Source organism: Cucurbita maxima, unplaced genomic scaffold, assembly GCF_002738345.1.
Source record: "Cucurbita maxima cultivar Rimu unplaced genomic scaffold, Cmax_1.0 Cma_Scf00010, whole genome shotgun sequence".
Lineage (NCBI taxonomy): Eukaryota > Viridiplantae > Streptophyta > Magnoliopsida > Cucurbitales > Cucurbitaceae > Cucurbita > Cucurbita maxima.
The window spans coordinates 581,663-607,336 of record NW_019272026.1 but is presented as its reverse complement, the minus strand read 5'-3'; the positions used below and the strand labels follow the sequence as shown (position 1 = coordinate 607,336).

General features: G+C 38.4%; 1 protein-coding gene across 1 annotated transcript; it reads left to right on the top strand.

Moving 5' to 3' along the window:
* The first annotated feature begins 5,995 nt into the window (after nucleotides 1-5,995).
* Nucleotides 5,996-9,066, top strand: LOC111485466. Its single transcript, XM_023132361.1, has 7 exons — nucleotides 5,996-6,254; nucleotides 6,556-6,642; nucleotides 6,712-6,960; nucleotides 7,040-7,204; nucleotides 7,300-7,353; nucleotides 7,425-7,571; nucleotides 8,372-9,066. The coding sequence occupies exons 1-7, from the start codon at nucleotides 6,078-6,080 to the stop codon at nucleotides 8,747-8,749; spliced, it is 1,257 nt and encodes a 418-aa protein (XP_022988129.1). The 5' UTR covers nucleotides 5,996-6,077; the 3' UTR covers nucleotides 8,750-9,066.
* The last annotated feature ends 16,608 nt before the right edge of the window (nucleotides 9,067-25,674 follow it).

Sequence of the window (25,674 nt, the reverse complement as noted above, 5' to 3'; positions counted from 1 at the left end):
AAAAAAAAAAAAAAAAAAAAAAAAAAAAAAAAAAAAAAAAAAAAATGATGCTTCGTCGAGGGTGGTTGCGTTATCGATTATACGTAGATCATACCCTACCAACAACATATAATATCTATGACTCTCAATATGATTCATTTGTTCAACCAAGATGATAGAAATAAGTTAGTATATGATTGTTTGGAGACTTCTATCATTAAGGTGTTTGAAATGCTTGTACATAAATTCTTTTAGTTATTTCATTAAAAAAAAAAAATGTTTTATTTTATTTTATTTTTTATCGACCTTTTATGACTTATAGAGAAAGGTAAATGTAAAAATTTCTTAAAAGTTGGCCATGGATGGGGCAAGAGTGCCCTTGGAAGTTCATAGTTGTCCGGTAAGTGTTGGCTGAGAGAGTTAGCCTCACCCACAGCTATGGCAAACACGGAATAGTCGTGTTTACGTTGCAAGTCTCAGTGACCAATTCCAAGATGGGTGAACAATAGAAATAGGTTCAAAGGGAGATAGCCCGTAGATAGTGTGCATGAGTTTTTGTATCCTTCTGAAGCACGTTTGTTTTCCAGCAAGTCAACAAGACGTCTAGACTCTACTCGCATAGTAGTTGGTGCCGTGAAGAGTAATGTCTTGCGAGCCATAAATCATTTTTTTTTGTTCACTTTGGCCCAACATACTAACAAAATTTTATGAATTTGAACCGGTACATGTTAGTTATCATTGGGTTATGCTATTACACATTAGTTAAACACATAAGTTATCAATGAGTTATGCTTTTAAGCTGGCGTTGTATGTTTTCTTTGCCTAAATACCCTTAATTTTTATTATATTTTACATTATTTTATTTAGTTTAAAAACCATACTCTTAATTGGGCCTGACTATGTCTTCTTCGGTTTTGATTTGGGCCGATTCCTAAGCCCATCAAGCCCAACTAGCAGCCCATTTTTTTATTTGTTCCATTTATTTTAGAGAATTTTGCCAAATAGTTAAAATTACTAATTTCGGTGACCCTACTACTTTTAATTTGTATTAAATATTTATATAACATTGTATTTCTTTTCGGTCTTTCTAGTGCTAATTTAAGTATCAAATAGGTTACGAATTTTAATTTTATGTCTAATAAATATTTGTTACATAAAAATTAAATTTGGTGGGTAAGAACACATCACGATTTCAATTTTATATTTAATAAATTGGTTAATTTAAAATATATATATATATATTAATAACTCAATCAAATCAAAAGAAATACAATTATCTTCAAGAACAAAGAAAAAAAAATTGTTATATTTAATATCTTAAGTTTTATCGGTATCTGTTTTAATTCTTTCCTTTATTCAAGTAGTTTTTTCGTCGCCAAATTGCCTGAGGCCTACGCTTTTTTGTCAGTAATACCTCTATTCTTTTTTCTTTAGCTTTTGTTTGGCAAACTGCCCTAAGCTTTCGATAAGATTTTTAATAATGTTCAAGACAAATTCATGATTTACTAGAAAAAAAATTCTAACTAGTTATAAGATCAAATAAATCGTATATATATTGAACATGTCAATAGTTTATAATCGATCGTTAAAAGTTTAAGAACTTATTAAAAAAAAAAAAATTAGGGACTTATTTTTTATACACACATGAAAGATCATACACTAAATTTATAACCTATCGTCTTTTGATGGAAAGAGCATATGTTTTAACCAATTGAACTTCTTCGAGATCTCACGTTTACACGTCGGTTTAAGAGTGGAACAAAACATTCTTTACAATAGTGCATTTAGGTTGAAACCAAAGCAAACAACAACTAATAGCAATGGATTTTTGTATGAATCAAATCTAATATGCATTTATTCTCCAACACCTTTACTCATCATCTTTTTTGAAGTTTTGCCTTTCCTTTTTCCTCCAAAATTGCATCTTCATCATTCAACCTTTTTACTCTTTGCCATAGTCTTTTGAGTCCCACTTTTAGCCCAATCCCTAACTAAAACGTTATTCACATTCCTATGTTTCATCGTTATATTTTTAACATTATGCTTTTCTCTTTTTTTAATATTCTTCTCCGTACAACTCAAATATTAAACATCCACAAGTTACAACACATCATTAATATCGGTTACATACGTCAAATACTCTTAATTTTCATAATAATCTTAAAAGTACAATCGTTGGATTAACCCTATTCTCGAGCTTGTCAAGTCGACGCGACTAGAAAAATGTCAACTTACAAATCGACCCGAATTTTCAATTTTCAAAAAAATCAACCCAAATCAAACTTTAAAAAAAAAAACTAACTCAACCCAACATTAAGATTTAGGTTGAGTAGTCTAAATTAGTGGGATTATCGAATCATATGAACACTCGTATTCACCTCCGTTATCTATTTATCTATTGTTAATTATATATATATATATATATATATATATATATATATAAACTTTAAAAAAAAAAAAAAAAAAAAAAAAAAAACTTTATTTTAATTATATAAAATTGATTCGAGAATTTTGACCAAGTGGGTGAGTGGTCAGCAAATGCGCATTGGATTCTATTTCTATAGAATTGAGAACTCACTCAGTTTTTACATTATTTCCACTTTTGTCCTCGTGTACCGTGACGCTGGACGGCTACTCACGGGTGTCCTCTCCTCTCTCTCTCTCTCTATCAGCCCTACACGTGTACGCTGATCCTCCCCCCTCCGTGACTTCCGCCCACCTCCCTCACCCGCGGGTCATCCTCTCTTTTTCTCACCCACTTTTTAAATACCCCACTCCATTTTTTCTTTATATTTTTTATTTTATAACAAATTTCATCCCTAAAGTAAATTAAAAAATAGTGTTAAAATTGAATGAGATTTAAAAAATATTGAATTTTTAGACTTAAATATTACTAATCGAGAAGAGGTCTAGTATTGAATTCCCCTAACTCGATAGCACCCCATTTTTAAAATGTCAGTGTCATAGTCACTGAATGGATAAGTCGTTGAACAAGATTCATCCATGTCGTCGAAAAATTGGCTGGGATTACTTGAATCTCGATCAAAGATTGATAAATACCCAAGTAATTTGATGGCCCGACTCAAATTTTGATCATTTTTTTTTTAAAAAAATGGTTAGTTATTGTAGTTTACCTAAATTGTTTTTTAATAAATAAAGTTTTATAATTAGAGGATTGAATTTCCAAAATATAAAAAAGAGAAAAATAAAGTTAATTGCATAGAATGGTATCATCATGATGTGGTTGAGAGAAAATAGCTTAAAGTTAAATTATTATAAAGTTTGAGATAAACCCTAAAAAGCATCCACTAAGTCAACTCATTAAACCAAAGCTAATGGAACCAAATATTTTACAAAAATAAAAACTTCCTTTTAAAATACATTGACCGACCAATCGTTGTTCAGACAATTTGATTAAACTAAAACTTGTTAAGAATGATGTTCCGCTATCATGTTAAAAATGAGAAATAGAAGTAGGATTAAAAGTCCGAGAAATATATGTGTCCAATTTTCATTAATATTCAAAACATTTAAATAGAATATAAAATTATTCTACTGACCAAATCCCGAAGATAAGATAAAATATATCAAATATAAAATTCTAATTGATTACGGCTATATAAAATATATTCCAATAAAACTCTAAAATTAGTCTCGATCCAAGCACAAAACATTCCTTAATATTGATATAGATGCGGACTCACACAGAAAGTTCCAAACTAGTGTCTCGTTATATCGTTATGCATTTAATGCATTCCATGCACCGTGTTGTTCGGTGTCTATTCTTAAAGATGCCTTAATCAAAGGGCTAATTAAAATAAAGTTAAAAATAATAATAATAATAAATCTTAGTTTTAAAAAAGAAAAACAAAAAGGGAGAGAAAGAATAAAGTTCCTTTTTATAAATAAATTGAAAACTTTATTGATAATAATTATTCATAAAGCTTAATGTATAAATTTTATTATAAGGTTTCTTTATATATAATTTTTTCTTTATTATCTTTAATTGATTACATTTTGATTTTTAGTGATTATGTAGGTATGATTTAAATAGAAGTTGCTTTATTTAAATTCGGATTAAAATTTTTTAATTACTATCGAAATTTATAATATTATTTTTAATTTAAGTATTATAAAAAAAAATTAAAAGTAATATTACCATTTTTCAAAAACAAGAGAGAGATATTTTTAGCCAAATATTTCAATATTTAAGTGGCTGTGACGCATTTAGCGTGACCTGCGGGTGACTTACAGAAAAAAGCGAGGCTGATGGGAATTGCAACGGCTACCTGCATCGCCATAATCGATGACTTTTTTTTTTCTTTGGGAAATGGGAATTTTTGTACTCCATTATGAAATGACCAAATTGCCCCCACTGTTTTTCGCCATGCCTCGTTTGTCTGTTACCGCTGGGATAATGTATTTTATTTTTTTAATTTGAATTATTTTAAAAAATAAAAGTAATTTTTTAGAAATGCGTTGTTGGAATATTCTAATTATTCTTCCCCTCCTCACATTTTCATAAATAATTATAATAATTATTTGTTTAAATATTTTTAATAAGTCTGATTTCAGATATTATTTACGACGGGAAATAAAAAAATATTAGGCATTTATATGAGTCGATAATTTGAATAATTTGGACTACTCAATTATCGGTTTGGTTTATAAGTTATTTGTTTTGTTAGTCACCCGACAACCTGAAAATTTAGAAATACAATCTTTTGATCGAGAACCGTCTCCAGAATTAAATGACTTTGACTATCGATTCATTGGTAAAAAACCTTCGCCATTTTCTGCATTGGCGAAACAAGAACTTTATGTTAAAGTCGAAATCCCGAAAGGGGTAATGGGACATCTTTTGATAGGGATCAGTGTGGTTTTCCTCGTGGGTAGATAGAAAATTCGTCGATCTGATCTGCTTGTGAGTGATTGTGATTGGTAAATATATATATATTATAATATGATCACAAATAAACCATATAATATATAGTTTTGATGAAATCAAATATAAGTGATTTTGCATATGATTAAAATTAAGAATTTTGGACATATTATATTGAAATGTGTGATTTTAATTGGTTTATTTTTTTGTTGACTGAAACATGGGGCCCACTTTGCGATTGGAACCTCTTTTATATATATATATATATATAAGTATTTAATGTTAATGATGTACTAAATATAAATATAATCTAAAGTTTATATAATTTAACATTTTACGTGTTGAGAATACAACCAAAGTTCTATGGTTAGATATGGTGAAAATCGTAGGTATATAAGTGAGAAATAACATATTCATCAGTGTGAGACGTTTTGAGTCAAACTAAAAGTAATGTGACTCGGGTTTTTTGTCATTGTGGAGATACGTGGAGGGTTGTTGTCCTTGATAAGTGATATCAAAGTCAAGCTTGACTTTGACATATTGGTAGAATCTTCGAAAAGGAATATGCTTTCTATTGGTAGAATCTTCAGTGTCATTTTGGCGTGTACATGAGTTTAATTGGGTTGAGTTGGAAAAATCTTTTGAGCTGATGCAGTTGATGATTTGAGTAACTTGAATAAAGTTGACAACCCTAGTGTAGTAGCCCTCGTTTGAAATGAAATGAATTCATTTCGGTTACCAATTCTCGTTCATCTTTACATAGTAAAACTCTCAAAAAGAAAAATTTCCAAGAAAGAAAAAGGGTTTATCTCTAAAAGTCTGAAATTAATGGGCGACGGAAAAAGAAGTATGAATCTTTACGATTATGTAATGTAAATAAATACACATCACAAATTGGAGAATGCAAAAGCATTACAAAATTTGAAGGAACATGCGAAAAAGAAATTGATTTGTACAGAAAAGTCCGAATCGGACGGAAAATGACAACAAAGTGTGGCAGTTTTCTTGAGAGAGAGGAATTGAAGGCTTTTTAGAGAGCACTGAGCGTGTGGTTTCTTTTTCGAGAGAAGTTCTTCTTCGTTTTTAACCTCTCTGCCCATCCGCCATTGTTGTTCTTCACCCGACCTTCTTCTTCTTCTTCTGGGTTTATCTCCATTTTCTGTGCGGTGGACGAAATCGCTGTGGATCTGTGATTTTGAGAGGGTTTTTGAAGATGGGTTCTGCTCGATTTAGCAGACGCAGGACCATGGAAGCTCTCGTCGCCATTTTTTGCGTTTTGGGGATGATTTCTCTGTGCTGTTCGGCGAGGATAGAATCGGCCTCCCGCCAGAAGCTTGAAGTGCAAAAGCATCTCCGGCGCTTGAACAAGCCTGCTGTTAAAACCATCGAGGTTCGTTCTTATTCTGCCTCTCTCTGTTTTCCATTCAAATGGGGTTTTTCTCTGTTTGGTTCCTGAGAAAATGCGAGAAAATGTAGGGAAATGCTTTGATTCCTTTGTTATCTCAGGAGCCAAGTATATATTCCACTTTCTTCCCCTTTACCAAGCACTGTATAGCATATAGCGTGTTCTTCCATGGTTATAACTTCACTAGAAACATATCAGAATACAAAACAGAGGAGTAGTTTCTGGGTGTTTATTTTCATTAAGATCCTTGAAATTGTTCTCATTCTTGTTCTAATGGTTGAATCAGAGCCCAGATGGTGACCTAATAGACTGTGTTCACATGTCTAATCAGCCAGCATTTGACCATCCTTTCCTTAAAGACCACAAAATCCAGGTGGGTTCTTGTTAAAACACCTTCATTACCATAGTTTTCCCTTCAAAAACTCACTACTCTGTTCTTCAGACAAGGCCAAGTTATCATCCAGAAGGGCTATTTGAAGAGACCAAAGTAGCTGAGAAACCAAACCCAATTACCCAACAATGGCATTCTAATGGAAGGTGTCCTGATGGCACTATTCCCATTAGAAGAACCAAACATGAGGATGTTTTGAGAGCAAGTTCGGTCAAAAGATATGGAAAAAAGAAGCATAGATCAACGCCCATACCCCCCAGGTCTGCTGAGCCTGATCTTATCAACCAAAGTGGCCATCAGGTAATCATCATATAGCTATCTATCTCTCATGTTCTTGTTTTTTCAGCGCTGATTTTGTTCTTTTTGGGCCTGTTTTTAGCATGCAATAGCTTATGTTGAAGGAGATAAGTATTATGGAGCTAAAGCAACCATGAATGTGTGGGAGCCTAGCATCCAACAGCCTAATGAGTTTAGCTTATCACAGCTTTGGATATTGGGAGGCTCTTTTGGTGAAGATCTTAATAGCATTGAAGCTGGTTGGCAGGTATCATTATGGACATTATCTTCATGTTACTGACCAAAAAATGATTGAAATTATAAATGACAAAGTTTCATATCTGTTGTTCTTCCATTGTACAGGTTAGTCCTGATCTCTATGGCGACAACAACACTAGACTCTTCACGTACTGGACGGTGAGCCACGAGCCACGAGCCATGTATGTTAGAACATTGTTTCGCTTGCTTACCTTTTTCTTCTTTTCCAGAGCGATGCTTATCAAGCTACAGGCTGTTACAACCTTCTCTGCTCAGGCTTTATTCAAATCAACAGCGATATAGCAATGGGAGCGAGCATCTCTCCTGTCTCGGCGTACCGAAATTCACAATATGATATCAGTATACTTGTCTGGAAGGTATAAGCCAAAAGCAGTTCTTTTTCTTTTTTCAATAGCATGAAAATGATAGTACCAAGGAAAGATGGCATGTGGGGGAATCAGCTGATGTTTGTTGTCCCAATCCCAATTGATTGCTTCTCTAGACAGTTCAAATCCTTTGGCCATGTCAATAAATGTGATACTGATGTGTTGGGTGGGAGATGAAACAAAGAGCCATTATGGTTCTGATGCTGCTAGGAATTTCTTGGCCTTACCCCATGACAGTTGCTGGACCCTTGGTCCACAAAAAAGATGATAGACTGATACACCCTTATAGACCCTTATAAAGAATGTTTCGTTCTCCTCCCCAATTGATATGGGATCTCACAATCCACCAACCCCTTCGGGGCCCTACGTCCTCTCTAGCACTCGTTCCCTTCTCCAATCTATGTGGGACCCTCCAATCCACCCCCTTTGTTGCCCAGCGTCTTTGTTGTCACACCAACTCATGTCCACCCCTCTTTGAGGCTCAGTCTCTTTGCGGGCGTGTGGCCCTGATATCATTTGTAGCAGCCCAAGCCACCGTTGGCAAATATTGTCTTCTTTAGACTTTTCCTTTCGGGCTTCACACCCTTATAAAGAATGCTTCTTTCTCCTCCCCAACCGATGTGAGATCTCACACTCCATGTCTTCATACCCGAGTCTCTCATACCCTTTTTGATATCGGGCTTGTTGCATCTCTAAAGTGATAAATAATCACTATCAACTACTCGTTTTCTTCGTTCGAGATTGCTTTTTACATTACATTTACATAAATGGATAGCGATTGATTTGTGTAGGATCCAAATGAAGGGCATTGGTGGATGCAATTTGGCAATGGTTATGTGATGGGGTATTGGCCTTCATTCCTATTCTCATATCTAGCAGACAGTGCCTCCATGATAGAGTGGGGAGGTGAAGTAGTAAACTCAGAGCCAAATGGGCAGCACACTTCAACACAAATGGGGAGTGGGCATTTCCCAGATGAAGGATTTGGGAAGGCAAGCTATTTTAGAAACATTCAAGTTGTTGATGGATCAAACAATCTGAAGCCCCCAAAAGGCATTGGCACATTCACAGAGCAGCCTGATTGCTATGATGTTCAAACAGGCAGCAATGGGGATTGGGGTCATTTCTTTTACTATGGAGGACCTGGTAGGAACCCTAATTGCCAATGAAGCTGAAATGACCATTTTGCCCTCCTCCAACAAGGTTTTCTCTCACTGTAAACTACCTCTTTTAGGCTAGGTGTAGGGGCTATATATGACATTTTGTCACTTTTTTTTTTTTTTTTAAGAGGAAAAAAAATTCCCTCCATGTAAGTGGTGGGGGTAAGGGAAGTGGCCCAGGTTTCTTAAAAGCCTGAAAGAAACATGGCCTCTTGTTTATGACTTGATGATGATAATGGTGAAGTGTATTTTATTAGTTTGTTCACTATACTCCTCTCTCTTGGAGTTGCTTTATTAATGATGAAGAATGGATGGGTTTTTGATTTTTTCTTTATGTGATTTGTTTTTATTGTATAGTTCATTTGATTTATTAATAAGGGCTATAAACCTCCTATCCACGAACATTCCAGAATTCACTGTCATCCATGCTACGGAAAAGGAAATATTTAGTAAGGCACCCTAATGTTGGGATTAGTAATAAAATCACACACAAAATGATCGGACATTTTCTTTACAAATGTAACATGACCTTGGAGTTTTTCTTAGTTCTGGGCAGGGTTGGATGTGTGGTATTTCCTCACGCACGGTGTCACGATCATGCTCGTCCAGGGCGTGTTGCCCATGGCCGCATGCCTATGGCAAGCCAAACCCTTGTCATGTCTTTTCATTCTAGTGTTTTTACTTTTGTAGTTCTAGGGCGTATGACGCCTCAAAAATATCATGTCTAGGTCTGCCAGACATGAAATGCCTCCGAATGTACTATAGGAGGATATGACTAGTTGTCAACTTCTCCCTACCCAAGATTATATATGTTAAGCTGTTGTTATCTCTCTCTTGCTTCCTTATATAACGTCTCTTTCAAAAATCTCTCTTTCTAAAATCTCTCTCTACCCTCGTTTTCCAAAACATTCTTTTAAAATCGAGGCTAGATGCTTGATCATACGTCGCTTGGCCGTAGGCGACGCAAGTACAAATTGGCTTAGCTCACTTGTCGTTGGAAAGTGAGTGCCGCACAATCGCTAGTCCGCTGCCTTTAAAAGTGCGATTGTGTCAAGTGGTATCAGAGCCTTGTTAGCTCCGTGACACAGTAAAGACCGAAACCATGTCGACGACAAATTCGACACCCAAAGCACAAGCCGACCGGCTTACGCTAATAGAGGAGGAAATGCTGTTCCTCAAAGAAGTCCCTGACACCCTCCGCTTCCTGGAAGCACGGGTGACCGAATTGAGTGAGAAAGTCGTAGGAATCGACGCAATGGGCAACCGCCTGGATGGGTTGCCAATCGCAGAATTGATGTTTCGAGTGACCTCGCTCGAAGAAAGAGTTGCTCCTATGAGCAGCCCAAAACCGTCTGGTAGTCCGGATAGCTCTGTCGCGCACAAGGAGGGACGTGGCGAAGAGTTCAACGTGCTACAAAATACAATGATGAGCTTGTTCAATGGATTAGCTGATGAGTTCAGAACAACAATCGACGACATCCAAGAAAGGATGGCCTCCATGGGCACTCGAATTGAAGTGACCATGAAAGTCGTGGAGAACGTCACGGCTGGACAAACTAATACAGGGTCCAACAAACTAAGATTCCCAGATCCTAGGGCCTTTAAAGGGAATCGGGACGCCAAAGAGTTGGAAAACTTCATCTTTGATGTCGAACAGTACTTCAAAGCCACAACGGCTTGTACTGACGACAAGAAGGTGACCGTAGCCTCGATATATCTCATAGACGACGCCAAACTGTGGTGGCGTACGAAGGTGCAAGACATCGAGGATGGATTGTGCACCATTGACTCGTGGGAGGACCTTAAGAAAGAGTTGAGGGACCAGTTCCTCCCCGAAAACGCAGGACATTTAGCAATGGAAAAACTAGTAGCCCTGAAACACACTGGAGGCATACGAGACTATGTCAGACAGTTCTCAACCCTGATGCTAGATATCAGGGGCACATCAGAGAAGGACAAGGTGTTCTTCTTTATAAATGGGTTACAGCCGTGGGCCAAAACAAAGCTACACGAGAATATGGTCCAAACCCTAGCTGCCGCAATGGCCTGTGCGGAGAGACTCCTAGACTATGGGAACGAAGCGGGATCCCAAAGAAGAATAACACCAGCGCCAAACACTGGGGGCAAGCCATACAAACCACCAAGTCATCGAAATGGAAGCCCCAACAGGCCGAACGGAGGTAACGACAGACCAAGCGGATGGACGGATAGACCTCCTCAGAACAACCAAGCGAGGACATCTCGAGGACCTTACCATCAAAGGAACCACCCGACGACGCCTTTACAATGCATGCTGTGTAAAGGTCCCCACAAGGTATCTTACTGTCCTCATCGGGCCTCTCTCACTGCGCTCCAAGTGTCCATTCAAGAGAGCAATGACGCAAGGGTTGAGACTATGCTTGACAAGAAGGAAGATCAAGACAATCCCCGAATGGGCGCACTTAAATTCTTGTCAGCCCTCCAACGGAAGGTCGAACCGAAGGAGATAGTAGAGAAAGGGCTCATGTTCGTAGATGCGACAATAAATTCCCAACCGAATAGAGCACTCTGATAGATTCAGGAGAGACCCACAACTTCATCGCCGATCAAGAAGCCCGAAGATTAGGACTCACTATAGGAAAGGACCCGGGAAAAATGAAAGCTGTCAACTCTGAGGCCTTGCCTATTGTGGGAGTTTCCAAAAGAGTCCCCTTTAAAATAGGGGATTGGACAGGAGAGCTAGATCTTGTCGTAGCTCGCATGGACGACTTTGACGTGGTACTTGGGATGGAGTTCCTCCTAGAACACAAAGTTATCCCAATGCCGCTGGCAAAATGCTTAGTGATCACCGACCGCAACCCCACAGTAATACCTGCAAGCATCAAGCAACCAGGTAATCTTCGAATGATCTCGGCCATACAATTGAAAAGGGGACTCGCACGAGAGGAACCTACATTTATGGCCATACCATTGATGGAAGTAACAACCACCGAAGAAACTGTCCCAAATGAAATCAATGAGGTACTAAACAACTATGCTGACATAATGCCAGAGAGCTTACCCCAAACATTACCACCTCGTCGAGGCATTGATCACGAAATCGAACTCATCCCCGGAGTTAAACCGCCAGCGAAGAACGCATACCGGATGGCTCTGCCCGAGCTAGCCGAATTAAGGAAACAACTGGATGAGTTGCTGAAGGCAGGATTCATCCGCTCGGCAAAGGCACCCTACGGAGCCCCCGTACTGTTCCAGAAGAAGAAGGATGGGACGCTGCGTCTGTGCATAGACTATAGAGCCTTAAACAAGGTGACGGTACGCAACAAATATCCACTGCCGATAATATCCGACTTGTTCGACCAACTTCACGGGGCCAAATACTTCACGAAGTTGGACTTACGATCAGGGTATTACCAAGTATGTATTGCCGAAGGGGACGAGCCCAAGACGACGTGCGTAACAAGATATGGGGCCTTCGAATTCCTAGTAATGCCCTTTGGCTTGACAAACGCTCCAGCTACTTTCTGCACGTTGATGAACCAAGTTTTCTACGAATACTTGGATCAGTTTGTCATAGTATACCTCGACGACATAGTGGTTTACAGCACAACCCTAGAGGAACACAAAGTGCACTTGAAGCTGGTGTTCGACAAGCTACGACAAAACCAACTGTATGTCAAGAAAGAGAAATGTGCATTCGCACAAACATGCATCAACTTCCTTGGACATGTCGTCAAATGTGGACAGATTAGTATGGATGGCGATAAGATAAAAGCTATCCAAGAATGGAAGGTTCCTACTTCCGTATCCGATTTGCGGTCCTTCTTAGGATTAACCAACTACTATAGGCGGTTCGTCGAAGGGTTTTCACGACGAGTCGCCCCATTGACAGAGCTGTTGAAGAAAGACCACACTTGGTCGTGGTCAGATGATTGTCAAATGGCCTTTGAAGATCTGAAAACAACCATGATGAGGGGTCCTGTCCTCGGATTGGTAGATGTTACAAAGCCATTTGAAATAGAAACAGACGCTTCCGACTTTGCCCTAGGTGGGGTCCTTATTCAGGAAGGCCACCCCATCGCTTTCGAAAGTCGAAAGCTCAATGACGCCGAACGTAGATACACTGTCTCCGAAAAAGAAATGCTGGCAGTAGTCCATTGCCTTCGAGTCTGGAGACAATATCTCTTGGGATCACAGTTCGTAGTGAAGACGGATAACAGCGCCATTTGCCACTTCTTTGATCAACCAAAATTGACGGCAATCACAAGACCGAGCATCGATCTGAGGCAAAAAGAAACAAAAGAAGTAGAGGAGATCCTCGCCGACAGGGTTAGGAAGATAGGACGACCTGTACGGACGATTCGTGAATTCCTTGTCAAATGGAAGAATCTCCCTACAGAGGAAACCAGCTGGGGAACGCGCCGAAGACCTGAAATCCGCCGCCACCCACATCGCTAGGTTTGAAAGTAGTCGGTTGACGAGGTCGTCAACCAATTAAGTGGGGGAGGATGTCACGGTCATGCTCGTCCAGGGCGTGTTGCCCATGGCCGCATGCCTATGGCAAGCCAAACCCTTGTCATGTCTTTTCATTTTAGTGTTTTTACTTTTGTAGTTCTAGGGCGTATGACGCCTCAAAAATATCATGTCTAGGTCTGCCAGACATTTAATGCCTCAGAATGTACTATAGGGGGATATGACTAGTTGTCAACTTCTCCCTACCCAAGGTTATATATGCTAAGCCGTTGTTATCTCTCTCTTGCTTCCTTATATAACGTCTCTTTCAAAAATCTCTCTTTCTAAAATCTCTCTCTACCCTCGTTTTCCAAAACCTTCTTTTAAAATCGAGGCTAGAGGCTTGATCATACGTCGCTTGGCTGTAGGCGACGCAAGTACAAATTGGCTTAGCTCACTTGTCGTTGGAAAGTGAGTGCCGCACAATCGCTAGTCCGCTGGCTTTAAAAGTGCGATTGTGTCACACGGCCCACTCACGTATACATGCCTCCTGGGCCTGACTTAGTCGGGCACAATGCACTAACGCTTCACCGGGTGCTACAGAAAAGGAAAGGCTCGCATGATATCATGACGAAAATAAAACATCGAAATTATGCGTCCAATACTAACACAACACAACAAGGAAGTCTCGATCCACATGACATACATATTGTAATAATCTAAAATAGTAATGATAATATGTATTTTTGTATTTATTTGTTGTTGTGTTTGTTAATAATAATAATAATAATAGTAAAATTTGTAAATAAGGAAATTAAAAATAAATAAAAAAAACGAAAACACCTCAGCCGCGTCAAGCAGCTGTTGTAAAGGAGGATAAGAGGGAATGGACGTGTGGGCAGGAGGTGTTGGAATGATGAAGGGTTTGCTAGATGGTGTGGAAGCAAATTAGGGAGTTGATTAGGCTTTAAAAACGAAGAGCAGCGGACAGATGAAACCCAGAAAACAGAGGAGGAAAAGAATTCTGAGATTTCGAGTTTTGGTTGTCAATCGAGGGTAAGGAAAGAGAGGTTGTTGCTGAGGAATCCTTTGAGGAAGGGGACACGGCCACGAGCTGAATCGAACGTTTATTCGAAGGTAATGAAACCTATATCACTGAACCTTTAAATCTCGATATCTTGGTTTATATACCTTTAAATCTTGATATCTTGGTTCATATTGCATAATAAATTATGAAATAAGGCTTGTTAGAACCGTAATTAGGAGATCTACAAAGTTGTAGCGGTAAATATGGCTTCGGGACATAACGGGCATTAATAGGAAAGTTGAAATATCGCAGGAAACCAAAGGAAGAAGAAGACGCGCGTGGGAGGCCGCGAGTGAGGGTGCGACTGTGCGTGGACCAGGCGCGAGAGAAACTACCCTGAACTTGTGAGGATGCGTGAGAAGTCATTTTGGCTCCCGATTTGTCCCGTTCGATTCCTTTTGACCTGTCCTATCAAAATTGATCTATAATTATCTTGAAATTGGTAAAATATAAGTATAATAGGAAGGAATTGTGTTAGAATACCTATTAAATGTACTTTCAAGGGGAAAAGAGATTCGAAACCAAGTAAGTAACATATCGATCTTTGAACTAGTTCTTTACTTGTTTTACAACATGTGAGTATGTTGTTATGTGCTGCGATGATATTGATTATTGATTGTCTAGTTGTGTGTTGTGACTGCTTGCTTGTGATGTAAGCATGTTATAAAGAATTACTAAAATGTTATATGTGTGGAACATTATAAACGTATGAAAGCATGCATCAGATGTGAGTATGCAAAACATGTTAATGGGAAGGATATGACTCTAGGATATGCTTATAGATTGTGTGTCATAGCCTATTTATATGAGTATTGTAGTCTACTAATTCTCCTGGAGTTCCTGACCAACACGCTATGTGCTAAGTCAGGGAGCATGAGTACTCCTGACGTTGGTATATGAGATAAACAGCCCCCAGAGAAATTAGTAAACGGGCCGTATTTGACCGAGAGCAAGTCTTACATACGAGTCCGAAAATTCTAGATAAGCATATCGAGAGGGAGTCAGTAATCTAAGCTGGAGGTAGCTGAGATACCTCACTAATGAACAGATGACCCTAATAAGAGAAACTAGGAGTCAATGGCGAATAAAACTTAAAACACCTAGAAAGATAGTTATGAACTCATGAAAGATAAGCTAGAAACTTACTAAGCTACTTACTAGGTAATCTAATTACTCATCAAAATTATTATAAATTTTCTTTCCAGATTTAGATGACACAGGCCAACCGAGGACGAGACCAGCGGGCTAGAGACTACTGGAAATCCATGTCTGGGTCTGTTTATGTAAATATGTTTTCATTGTTAAGATTTGTTTTTGTTGGTTAATAACCTTTTAAACCGCACTAGTTTTAGAGTATTTTACTTAATGTTATGAAATGTTTTTTTGAAATGTTTGGAAATTTATGACTGGATGTCAGAGTTTGTTATCAGTGTCGATGGTAACTCCTGTTAATCGCATTGTCGATGAGCGGGTGTTACACATACATGCATGAGATTCTTATGATTTACATTCATAGCATAACATTAACATCATTCTCTTTTTCCTTTCATTCATGTCGTAGTACATATATGCATGTATCCATGGTAAATATAAGTCACGGCTAGAAGCAGGACACATGCTAGGCACGTACAGGTAGTTACTTGGGTCGAGGCGTGGCTCTCGCTTAGATCGTGTTGGGAATAAACTTCAATGAAAATGGTAGTTTTAAATTATGTTAATTTTAGTGAGCTTTCAAACTTGTTGAAAAAAAAAAAAACCAATAACTATTTAAGGAATAGTGGGTTAGAAAATGATGCACACCGGTAACCATTTTTAGATTTAGAAAACCTATCAATTGAGTCTGTCTACCCTTACCAGAGTAAGCAGAGCAAAAGTGTAGAGAGAACAAACAGGTAAGATCAATAGAAAAAGGTTCTTCAGAATTCTGTCTACTTGTTTCTCCCCTCTCGACATCTCGTTCATCAGAGCGAGCGTTTTTTTTCAACGAATTGGTATCATAGCGAATTTTATTTCAACAAATTTGTATTAGGGTCGATGGTGAATATGATGGGACAAATGTCACTACCACGATTAACGAAGGCGAACTACGAGAATTGGAGCATCCAAATGAAAGCTTTTCTCGGTTCACAAGACACATGGGAGGTGGTTGAAAAAGGTTTCGAAGAACCGAAGGACACCATGGTTATACGACAGCGTAAAACAAGGCGCTAAAAGAATTGCAATCAAAGGGTAAGGCAGCATTATACATGCTGTTCCAGGTTGTGACGAGTCGGGCTTTGAGAAGATTGCAAGAGTATCTACTTCAAAAGGAGCATGTGCATCTCCAAACTCTTCATGGCGAGTTGGGGAGCATGAAGATGAAGGAGTCAAAATGTATCTGACTACATTACGCGTGTGCAGACCGTGGCAAATCAACTAAATCGAAACGGAGAAATGTTACCTGAGACGCGGGTTGTGGAAAAGATATTGAGGTCGTTAACTGATAACTTCGAGAATGTTGTATGTGCGATAGAAGAGTCAAAGGATCTAGTGATGTTCACGATCGATGAGCTCACTGGTTCTCTCGAGGAACATGAACAATGTAAGAAAAAGAAGGAAGAGACACTCGATCAAGCGCTTCAGACTAAGGCATCAATAAAGGATGAAAATGTACTCTACTCTCAAAATATTCAAGGTAGAGGTCATGGAAGTCGCGGGAATGGTCGAGGTGGTCAAGGCAATAATTATGAAGAAAATTATAAGGAGAAGAGACAATCCAGTTAAGCAAATTGGCGTGGAAGAGGATGCAATCAAGGACACGATCAAGGATATAACTCCAACATCCAGTGTTACAAATGTAAAAAATATGACCACTAGGCAAATAATTGTAAGTCCGACAGATGTTACAATTGTGGCTGAATGGGTCATTATGCAAGAGATTGTCGAGCCGAGGAAAAAGTGGAAAAAACGATCAACCTAGCCTTAGATCACGCAACAAACGGAGGCATTCTCTTGATGGCCCAAAGTGAAGAACTTAACACAAAAGGACACGGCGGCGCAAAAGACGATGGCGATAAGCGTGAGGCGGTGGAACCTGTTGGAAATGAGGGGATGCGCAACGGATGTGGCGAAATCCTAATAACGAAGATGAGAAAATCAAAGAAAGATGAACAACCAGATAACAAAGAGCCCGAGCTCGAAGAGAGAGAGCTCTTGTAAGAGACGTACAGCTGGCAATAAGTGAAGAGAGAGAAAGGCCAGCTATACTACTCTTTAGGGTTTTTCGGGTTTTTAAAAAAGAAAAGAAAAGAAAAGAAAGACCATGGAGAGGAAAAGAGAAAAGAAGAAAGCAAAAAGAAAGAAAGAAGAAGAAAACGAGGAGAGGGGGGAGCGGAGGAGACGAACGACTGTGGGGCCGAATGATTGAGGAAGGGAGAACGCCGACGGTAAGCCCTAGTTTTCATTGTTCTTTTCCAAAATCCTAATAAATTTCACTGAATCAGTGTACCTAGGTTATTGTCGATGGAAGTTGGTGAGTCCTCAATAAAAGAAGACATGGGGTGCTGAGAGGAAAGAAAGATCAAGAAGAAGGTGGGAAGAAGAGGCCGAAAACTGAGGGGCATGGCCTGACCCGAACCAGCCCACCTGTACAGAACCGAAACCCGATTTTTTTTCCCCATTTCACACCATTTGATTCGTCTTTATTCAGATTTAGGTACTTGACTCACACATTCCATAATGCCTTATTATATGAAAATTCCAACTAGCTTAGTCAAGGGGGACACTTGAAGACTCAGAAATTTTTTTGGGAAGTCTACGATCAGGTAAGTAACCATCTAGAGTAAGTTTTTAAGTAATTGCTTGTAGGAGTCGGTTTGGATTTGTGGCCAAATAATTTAGTACTGTATTTAGGAATGGATAAAGTTAGTTCATGGAGGTGATACTTCGATAATGTGTGTGGTTGTACTTTGATTGTCGTTATGGTTATATAGTATCGTTGGCATGAATGTGAAATTTCTTATAGGCGTTTGGGATGATATGTTTTATGTTGAGCTATATGGTTATTATGTGATTTAGCATGGTGACGTGTTGTTGTCGTGGTTCTTTGTTAGGCATTGGGTGTGGGGCTTGGGTAACCCATTATTACTCTTTGTGAGTTGGATCATGTATTAGGTGCTAGTTATCATAAGTTATGAAGCACATAGATGATAGTGTACTGTTTTCGTAGTCACCCACAAGGGGTTGAGGGTAATCATAGTATATTACTGTGGTAACACGTCAGAGGTGCTTAGTGGGACGAGCCATGACCTTTTTACTGATCCAGCCGAGCGGCATAGTGACAGGTAGGTATTGTTCCTAAGATAGGTAGTTTTACTAATCTGAGCTGACAAGGGCATAAGACAGGTAGTTATTGTTCCTAAGACAGGTAGTTTTACTAATATGAGCTGACAAGGGCAAAAGATAGGTAGTGACTGACCCGGCTTAACAAGGCGCATTGGCAGGTAGTGACTGACCCGGCTTAACAAGGCGCATTGGCAGGTAGTTACTGATCTTAGGAATAGTTAGATGTTGCCAGGCACCACTAGGTCTCTGACTAGCGACTATTCGAGCACAAAACTTAGGATTTCATTAATATGGCTAAATTTGACAAGAGCTTACGAGCGGGTTGCTTATTGAGTATTGTTTATATACTCATTCTGGGTCGATGGTGGGGACATGTGGAATCGTGCAGCTGCAAAAGGGGGCCCTTAGATTGAGTCTTCTTCTCCCATGTCGTTTTGGTTATGATTTTGACGTTTTTGGAAAACCTGCGATAGTTTGTATCCGTTTCTTTTTATGTGACTCTGCGGATTCTCGTTATGTGTTTTGTAGTATTTTTTTGAAATGTATATCAGGCAACTTTTAACTTTTAGTCCCCTGTTCAAACAACAAGTAGGGAAAGGTTTTCTTTTTTTTTACTCTTGAGTCCATGTGGCGACTCGTGATACCGTATTTTTGAAGATCAGTCGTTACAGTTTTGGTATCAAAGCCCTAGGTTGTTAGGTCCTGTAGACCTTCCTTAACTAGAGTGTCAGTTGGGCCCTCTATAGCTCGGCTCGTAGTCACGTTCCTCCTCAACCAGGTAACCCAGGGAAGTAAGTTACATGCGGTAGTAATAGCTGTAGTCGTATTGTAGTTTAACTTTTCATGATGTGACATGAATCCATAGACCGTTATGGTTAAGGTTTGGATTGGACATCTAGTAACCTGCTTGTTGTACAATGTAGATATTATGGCACACAGGATTAGAAGAAGGAGGGGTAGGAGAGTCATCAAGGCTCTAGAGGAGTCTTAGCCTGCTCAAGATTTAGCCCCGAAACAGGCACCTGAGAACGTGCAAGCGCCACCAGCACAGACACAGGGGCATACAAGAGCCCCACCTTCAAATCTAGTATTGGTCTCTAATGAGACTCTCTAGACGCTTATACAGGCCACTAGGGCCAACCAAGGGGGGATAGTGCTGGCATGACAAGAGAACAGAAATTCATTAGAGATTTTCGAAAGCATGACCCTCTAACATTCGAAAGAGAGGAAAGTGATCTAATGGCAGCGGAAACATGGGTAGAAGCGATTGAGACCCTATTCGGACATATGAATTGCCCTGAGGATCAAAAAGTGAATTGTGCCTCTTACGTGCTCAGGGATGAGAACCACTTGTGGAGGAAGGGTGCTTAAAGAATGTTGAGGAGTGGAGCTGAGGGTGAAGAACCAATATGTTGGCATGAAATGAAGAGGGCGTTTTTCCACAAGTACTACCCACTAGTGAGTCAGTATAGGAACGAGACCGCCTTCCTTAACCTGAAGCAAGGAAATAAGACGGTCGAGGAGTACGACAGGGAACTGACTCGATTGTCTCGATTTGCACCAGATCAGGTTGATATGGAGGAAAGATGAATACGAAGATTTATTGCAGGTCTTCGAGAGGAAATCCAAGGAACGGTGGGGGCAGTAGCACCTACTACATATGCTGCTGCCTTAAATGCTGCTACCATGATGGACGTTTTCATGTATGATAGTGTACCGTTTTCGTAGTCACCCACAAGGGGTTGAGGGTAATCATAGTATATTACTGTGGTAACACGTCAAAGGTGCTTATTTGGACGAGCCATGGCCTTTTTATTGATCCAGCCGAGCGAGGTAGTAACTGATCTTAGGAACAGTTAGATATTTTCAGGCACCACTAGGTCTTTGACTAGCGACTATTCGAGCACAAAACTTATGATTTTGTGAATAAGGCTAAATTCGACAAGAGCTGACGAGCAGGTTGCTTACTAAGTATTGTTTATATACTTATTCTGTGTTGTTTCTATTTTTCAGGAGAAAAGTAGATCTGGGTCGATGGTTGAGACGTGTGGAGTCGTGCAGCTGCAAAACGGAGCCCTTAGATTGAGTCCTCTTCTCCCATGTTGTTTTGGTTATGATTTTGACGTTTTTGGAAAGCCTGAGATATTTTGTAACCATTTTTTTTATGTGACTCCGCGGATTTCCGTTATGTGTGTTTTGTAGTATTTTTTTGAAATGTATATTAGACAACTTTTAACTTTTAGTCCCCTGTTCAAACAACAAAAAGGAGTGAAAGTTTTATTTTTTATTTTTTATTTTTTATTATTTTTATTATTTTTATTATTATTATTATTTTTTTTTTTTTTACTCTTGAGTCCACGTGGCAACACGTGTTTCGGTATTTTCGAAGATTGGTCGTTACAGCTCCAATGTCCAGAAAGGCAATTTGAGGAAGAAAGAAGAAAGAGGATGAGAATGGAAAAGAATGAAAGAAGAAAAGAAAAAGTTAGAGATGAAGGTTGAAAGGTTAGAAAAGGAAATTGGTGAGCTAAGCGAGGGTTCCTCTTATCTCAAATAGGAGAAGGAAGAGAATAGGAAGTGAACTTAGTGAAGAAAGTTGAAGAATGTGTGGAGAAAGAGAATGACTTGTTAATGGAGATTGATACTCTAGTGGATGAGCTAGTGAGGGAGGAGAAAGATAAAGAGACGCTAACTCAACAGAGGGACTCACTCGACGTGAACCTGAGTCGAGTTCAACAGGAAGTAGTGAATTTACATCACACGATTGAGATACTCACTAGTGATAAAGCTGAAATGGAGGAAGCAAAAATGGAAGTTGAAAATATCATTGTGGACTTACGAAGAGAATTAAGTAAACTGAACGAAGCTATGACGTCTGAGTCAAGCATGGCTGAGAATGAGAGAAATGAGAAGTTGGTGTCTCAAATGGGCTATTCTCGAGAAGCTCCAAATGAAGTCTCATCAGAAAAGGATAAGCTCAGTTTGCTGCTCGAGGACAAGGAGAGGAAATTGAAGAAACCACGACTGAGCTCGAGAAAATGAAAACGACGCAGGTGGAATCATTGAATATAGCATTAAGTTTATGGGGGAGTTTTGTTGAGAATAAACTTAAATGAAGAGGGTAGTTTTAATTTCGGTTAATTTTAGTGAGCATTCAAACTCAGTTGAATGGAAGGAAAAGGCAAAAAAAAGAAAAAAAGAAAAAATGAAAGGTCATTAACTATTTGAAAAATAGTGGGTAATGTTTCAGAAACAGTGGATACTGTTTAAGAAATAGTGGGTTAAAAAACGATGGCATATAAGATAGCCATTCATACCCTTTAGAAAACATATAAATTTAGTTTGTTTCACATGGTAAAAAGCAGAGAAAAAGAGCAAAGAGCAAAAGTATAGAGAACAACAAGTACAGAGCAATAGAAAAAGGTTCTTTAGAATTATTTGCCTCCTTGTTTCTCCCCTCTCGACATCTCCTTCACATTTTGGTGAGTGTTAGTTTAACAAATTAGTATCAGAGCGCGTTTATTTTTAACAAATTGATATCAGAGCGAATTTTATTTCAACCGGTCGCAAATGGTTGGGTTGTTGGGCCATGCACTTATGGGATGCAGATGCTGCACTAGCATGGGCCACTCAAAATAGAAATTTGATCTGTTGCTTCGTCTTCTTCGCCCAACAAACCCTGAATTGCAGCAACCTTAATTTCTTTCTTCTCCGATCAGTTTTGCAACGACCATGAGCAAGATTACGTCACCCTCTACTCGTACAACCACGCTGAAAAGCTACCCTCCACACTTACGTCACTATATTAAGACCAATCGAGAAGATAATACAAAACGCTTTGTAAAATACTATTAGAAGATAGGCAATCTATTCCTAAAATTTCTCAACCTTCCCCTAAAATATTTAAATGATTCTCCTAAAATATTTAAATGATTCTCTTAAAATATTGAGTATCTTTATTCTTAAAATATATAAATCATTTTCCTAAAATATCTAGTTATCTTTATTCCTAAAATACCTAAATCATTTTCTTGAGTAAATATACAATGTAATCGTACAATTATTGGACTCGACCTTATTGGGTTGATGATGATATTTTAACATTCACCCTCAACACTTGTCCTTATTCGCTGCACCATGTTGAGCTGACGATGAAAGCTCTCATGCTAACCTTTTGTAAACAAGTCTGTCACCTAGTCTTCTGTCTTGATCTGCTGCATCTCGATTTCTTCCTTTAGGATTTCTCCCTAATGGAATGGTAGTGCACCTCCACGTGCTTTATTCTAGCATGAAACACTAGATTTTCTGCTGGGCGAATCATAATGAAGTAGTATTGAATTGCCAATTTTCTGGTGCCAATCTTTCATCAAGAGTTTCAGCCATGTACTTTCCCGAGTTGCTCCAGTTGCTGCTCTGTACTCTGCTTCTCTAGTTGACACTGATACTGTTGGTTGTCTTTCGTTACACCAAAAAAAATTTCTCGAACCGAGCTTGAACACATACCCAGTGATTAATTTTCGGATATCATGGTCTCCTGCATAGTCGGCATCACTATATCCAACTAGGTTGTAGTTTTCGCTTCTTTTATACAAACGATCATAATTGATTATACCTTTGATATATCTCAAGGTCCGTCGAGCCGCATCCAAATGAGGCTTATTCGAACTTCGCATATACTGACCAATGACTCCAACTTCATTTTCGAATCAATTTGGTTGGTTCATGTAAATCTCCTGGTTCAACTCTCCATGTAAGAAAACATTCTTCATATCAATATGCCAAAATTTCCAATCTTTATTTACCACAATTGCTGGAGGAATTGATAACTCTTTAAAAGTAGAGTCATATCAAGTCTTTTTGTATTTAATATGACACTTTTATTCACCATTTTCTCATTATTTACCCTATTTATTCTACTTAGTGAACATGAAATCGTTTATTGCGGTCCAACATTAAAAAAAAAAGATTTGACATAAATCGATCTTAATTGTACATATAATTGTGTGGTAAAATTTCAGTCATTTTTGTTGAACCATGATGATTTACCCTATTTATTCTACTTAGTGAGCATGAAATCGTTTATTGCGGTCCAACATGAAAAAAAAATGATTAGGCATAAATCGATCTTAATTGTACATTTAATTGAGTTATGTGGTAAAATTTCAGACATTTATGTTGAACCATGATGGAGTAGCAAATCTGGAAATAAATGGGGGATGCCATGTAAATTTTAAATCCACATCAGCAGTCTAAGTGTGTCATTAATTACCCAATCAGTAACATTCTCTGTAGACAACTTATTCATTTTCAACCTAGGGGGACCCATGCTCAATATAAAAGGAAAAATAAGACTAAGAGGAAGTAAGCCACACTTCGGGAGAAAAATCGAATTACGCAGTCTCTACTGTAGTGAACTACTTTGAAACCAGAGAAGAAGAAAACCCTAATCCAGCAGTTGTTGATAACTGAAGGAAAAGGAGACCAACAAGGATTGATTAGGGCAATGAGATGAAAGTGAGAGCTCAAGAGAAGGGAACTTCCATTGACGAATGGCAACAAACCGGGATAACTCTCTATTTTCTTATTCTCTTTTCTTATTTCATGAATTTTACATGATGAAGATGCGGATTCCTCTGCTTAATTCAGTTTGTATGGAGAGCTAAACTTTATAGGGGAGACGAGAGAGTTTTATATAGTTTAAGTATGTTGACGGTATGATTTTAGTTTATTAAAGAGTTGTTGTTAATGATTTACATGTGTGTTTAATTAGCTATTTTACATACATAGTTGTTCTCTTATTCGAGAGAAGAGAGAGAACAATGAAATCCTCTTTAATACTCTAGTTTCATAGCAAGAAGACTTGAAGGATAGTAGAAGGGCTAGGAATAATTCTTCTCCTAGAGCCTTGTTAATAGAAATTATAATGATTATGAAAATAATCACCATTCATGACCCTCGGAAGTGGGCTTGGGAATCTATTAAAAGGAACTCAAATCTACTACAAGACTCAACAACTTATCAATTTAATCTCTCTTAGCTGAACCTTTCTCATTATAGTTGATTTTCTCATCATTTTCTGTTTTTCGACAACAGTGACACTCTGTTTTAGTTTTGTTTAAGTAGTTAAAATCACTAACACCCATTTGAATGTTACCAAAAACTCACGTAATTTCCAACGATAAAATTAATCAAAAAGATAGGTTCCCTGTAGAATCGATAATTTACTTATTACTTGCTACTTGTGATAGTGTATACTTGCACTTATTCTTGTTAATTTTACATCATTTTATTATATACATCCACAAGCGACCAGAAACCTATATGATAGTGATCTTCGCTACTAGATTAAAGGTTTCATCATATTCTAATCCATATTGTCAAGAGAACCCTAGAGCTATAGTCTGAGTTTTGTATCTCACGATTGATCCATCTGAGGTACACTTTATTTTGTAATTTCACTTGCAAAAGATGAATTTGACATCTCCTAGTTTTTGTACTAATTCAGAGGTTTGTTATGCTCCAAAAGTATATTTCTTCCTCCACTGCCTGTTGTCAAGCCATATTGTGTGATGCTTCTTCATACGTCTCTGGCTCTTTAACTTCGTCTTCTATAATAGTTATATTAACATACTTTGGATTTGGCTTATGAATTCTTTCTGACTGTCTAAGTCGTTGATGTGCCATTTCCTTTTCACCAAGTTTGCTTGGTTGAATCACTTCTTGCTCACCAAGATTAATGTCACTTGGATCTTTAGGCACATTAACACTAAGCAAATGTGTACAGTTTGCTCTCCCGTCTTCTGTAGAAGAATTTCTTCAGTTTGCTCCCCATCTTCTATAGAAGAATTTCTTCAATTTGCTCCCCCATCTTCTATGGAAGAATTTCTTCAATTTTATCCAAGTTTGGTAATACTTCATTCTCTGAAAGCCACCCCGCTTCCATTGCACTACTCTGATTGTCAATCATGTGGTTTGAGCATCTTGAATCAATGATATATTCATCATCATAATCAATATGCTCTCTCATCATTGTCATGAACGCTAGTTCATCTTCTTTTATGAGACATATTGCCTCTGCATCCTATTCATCCTC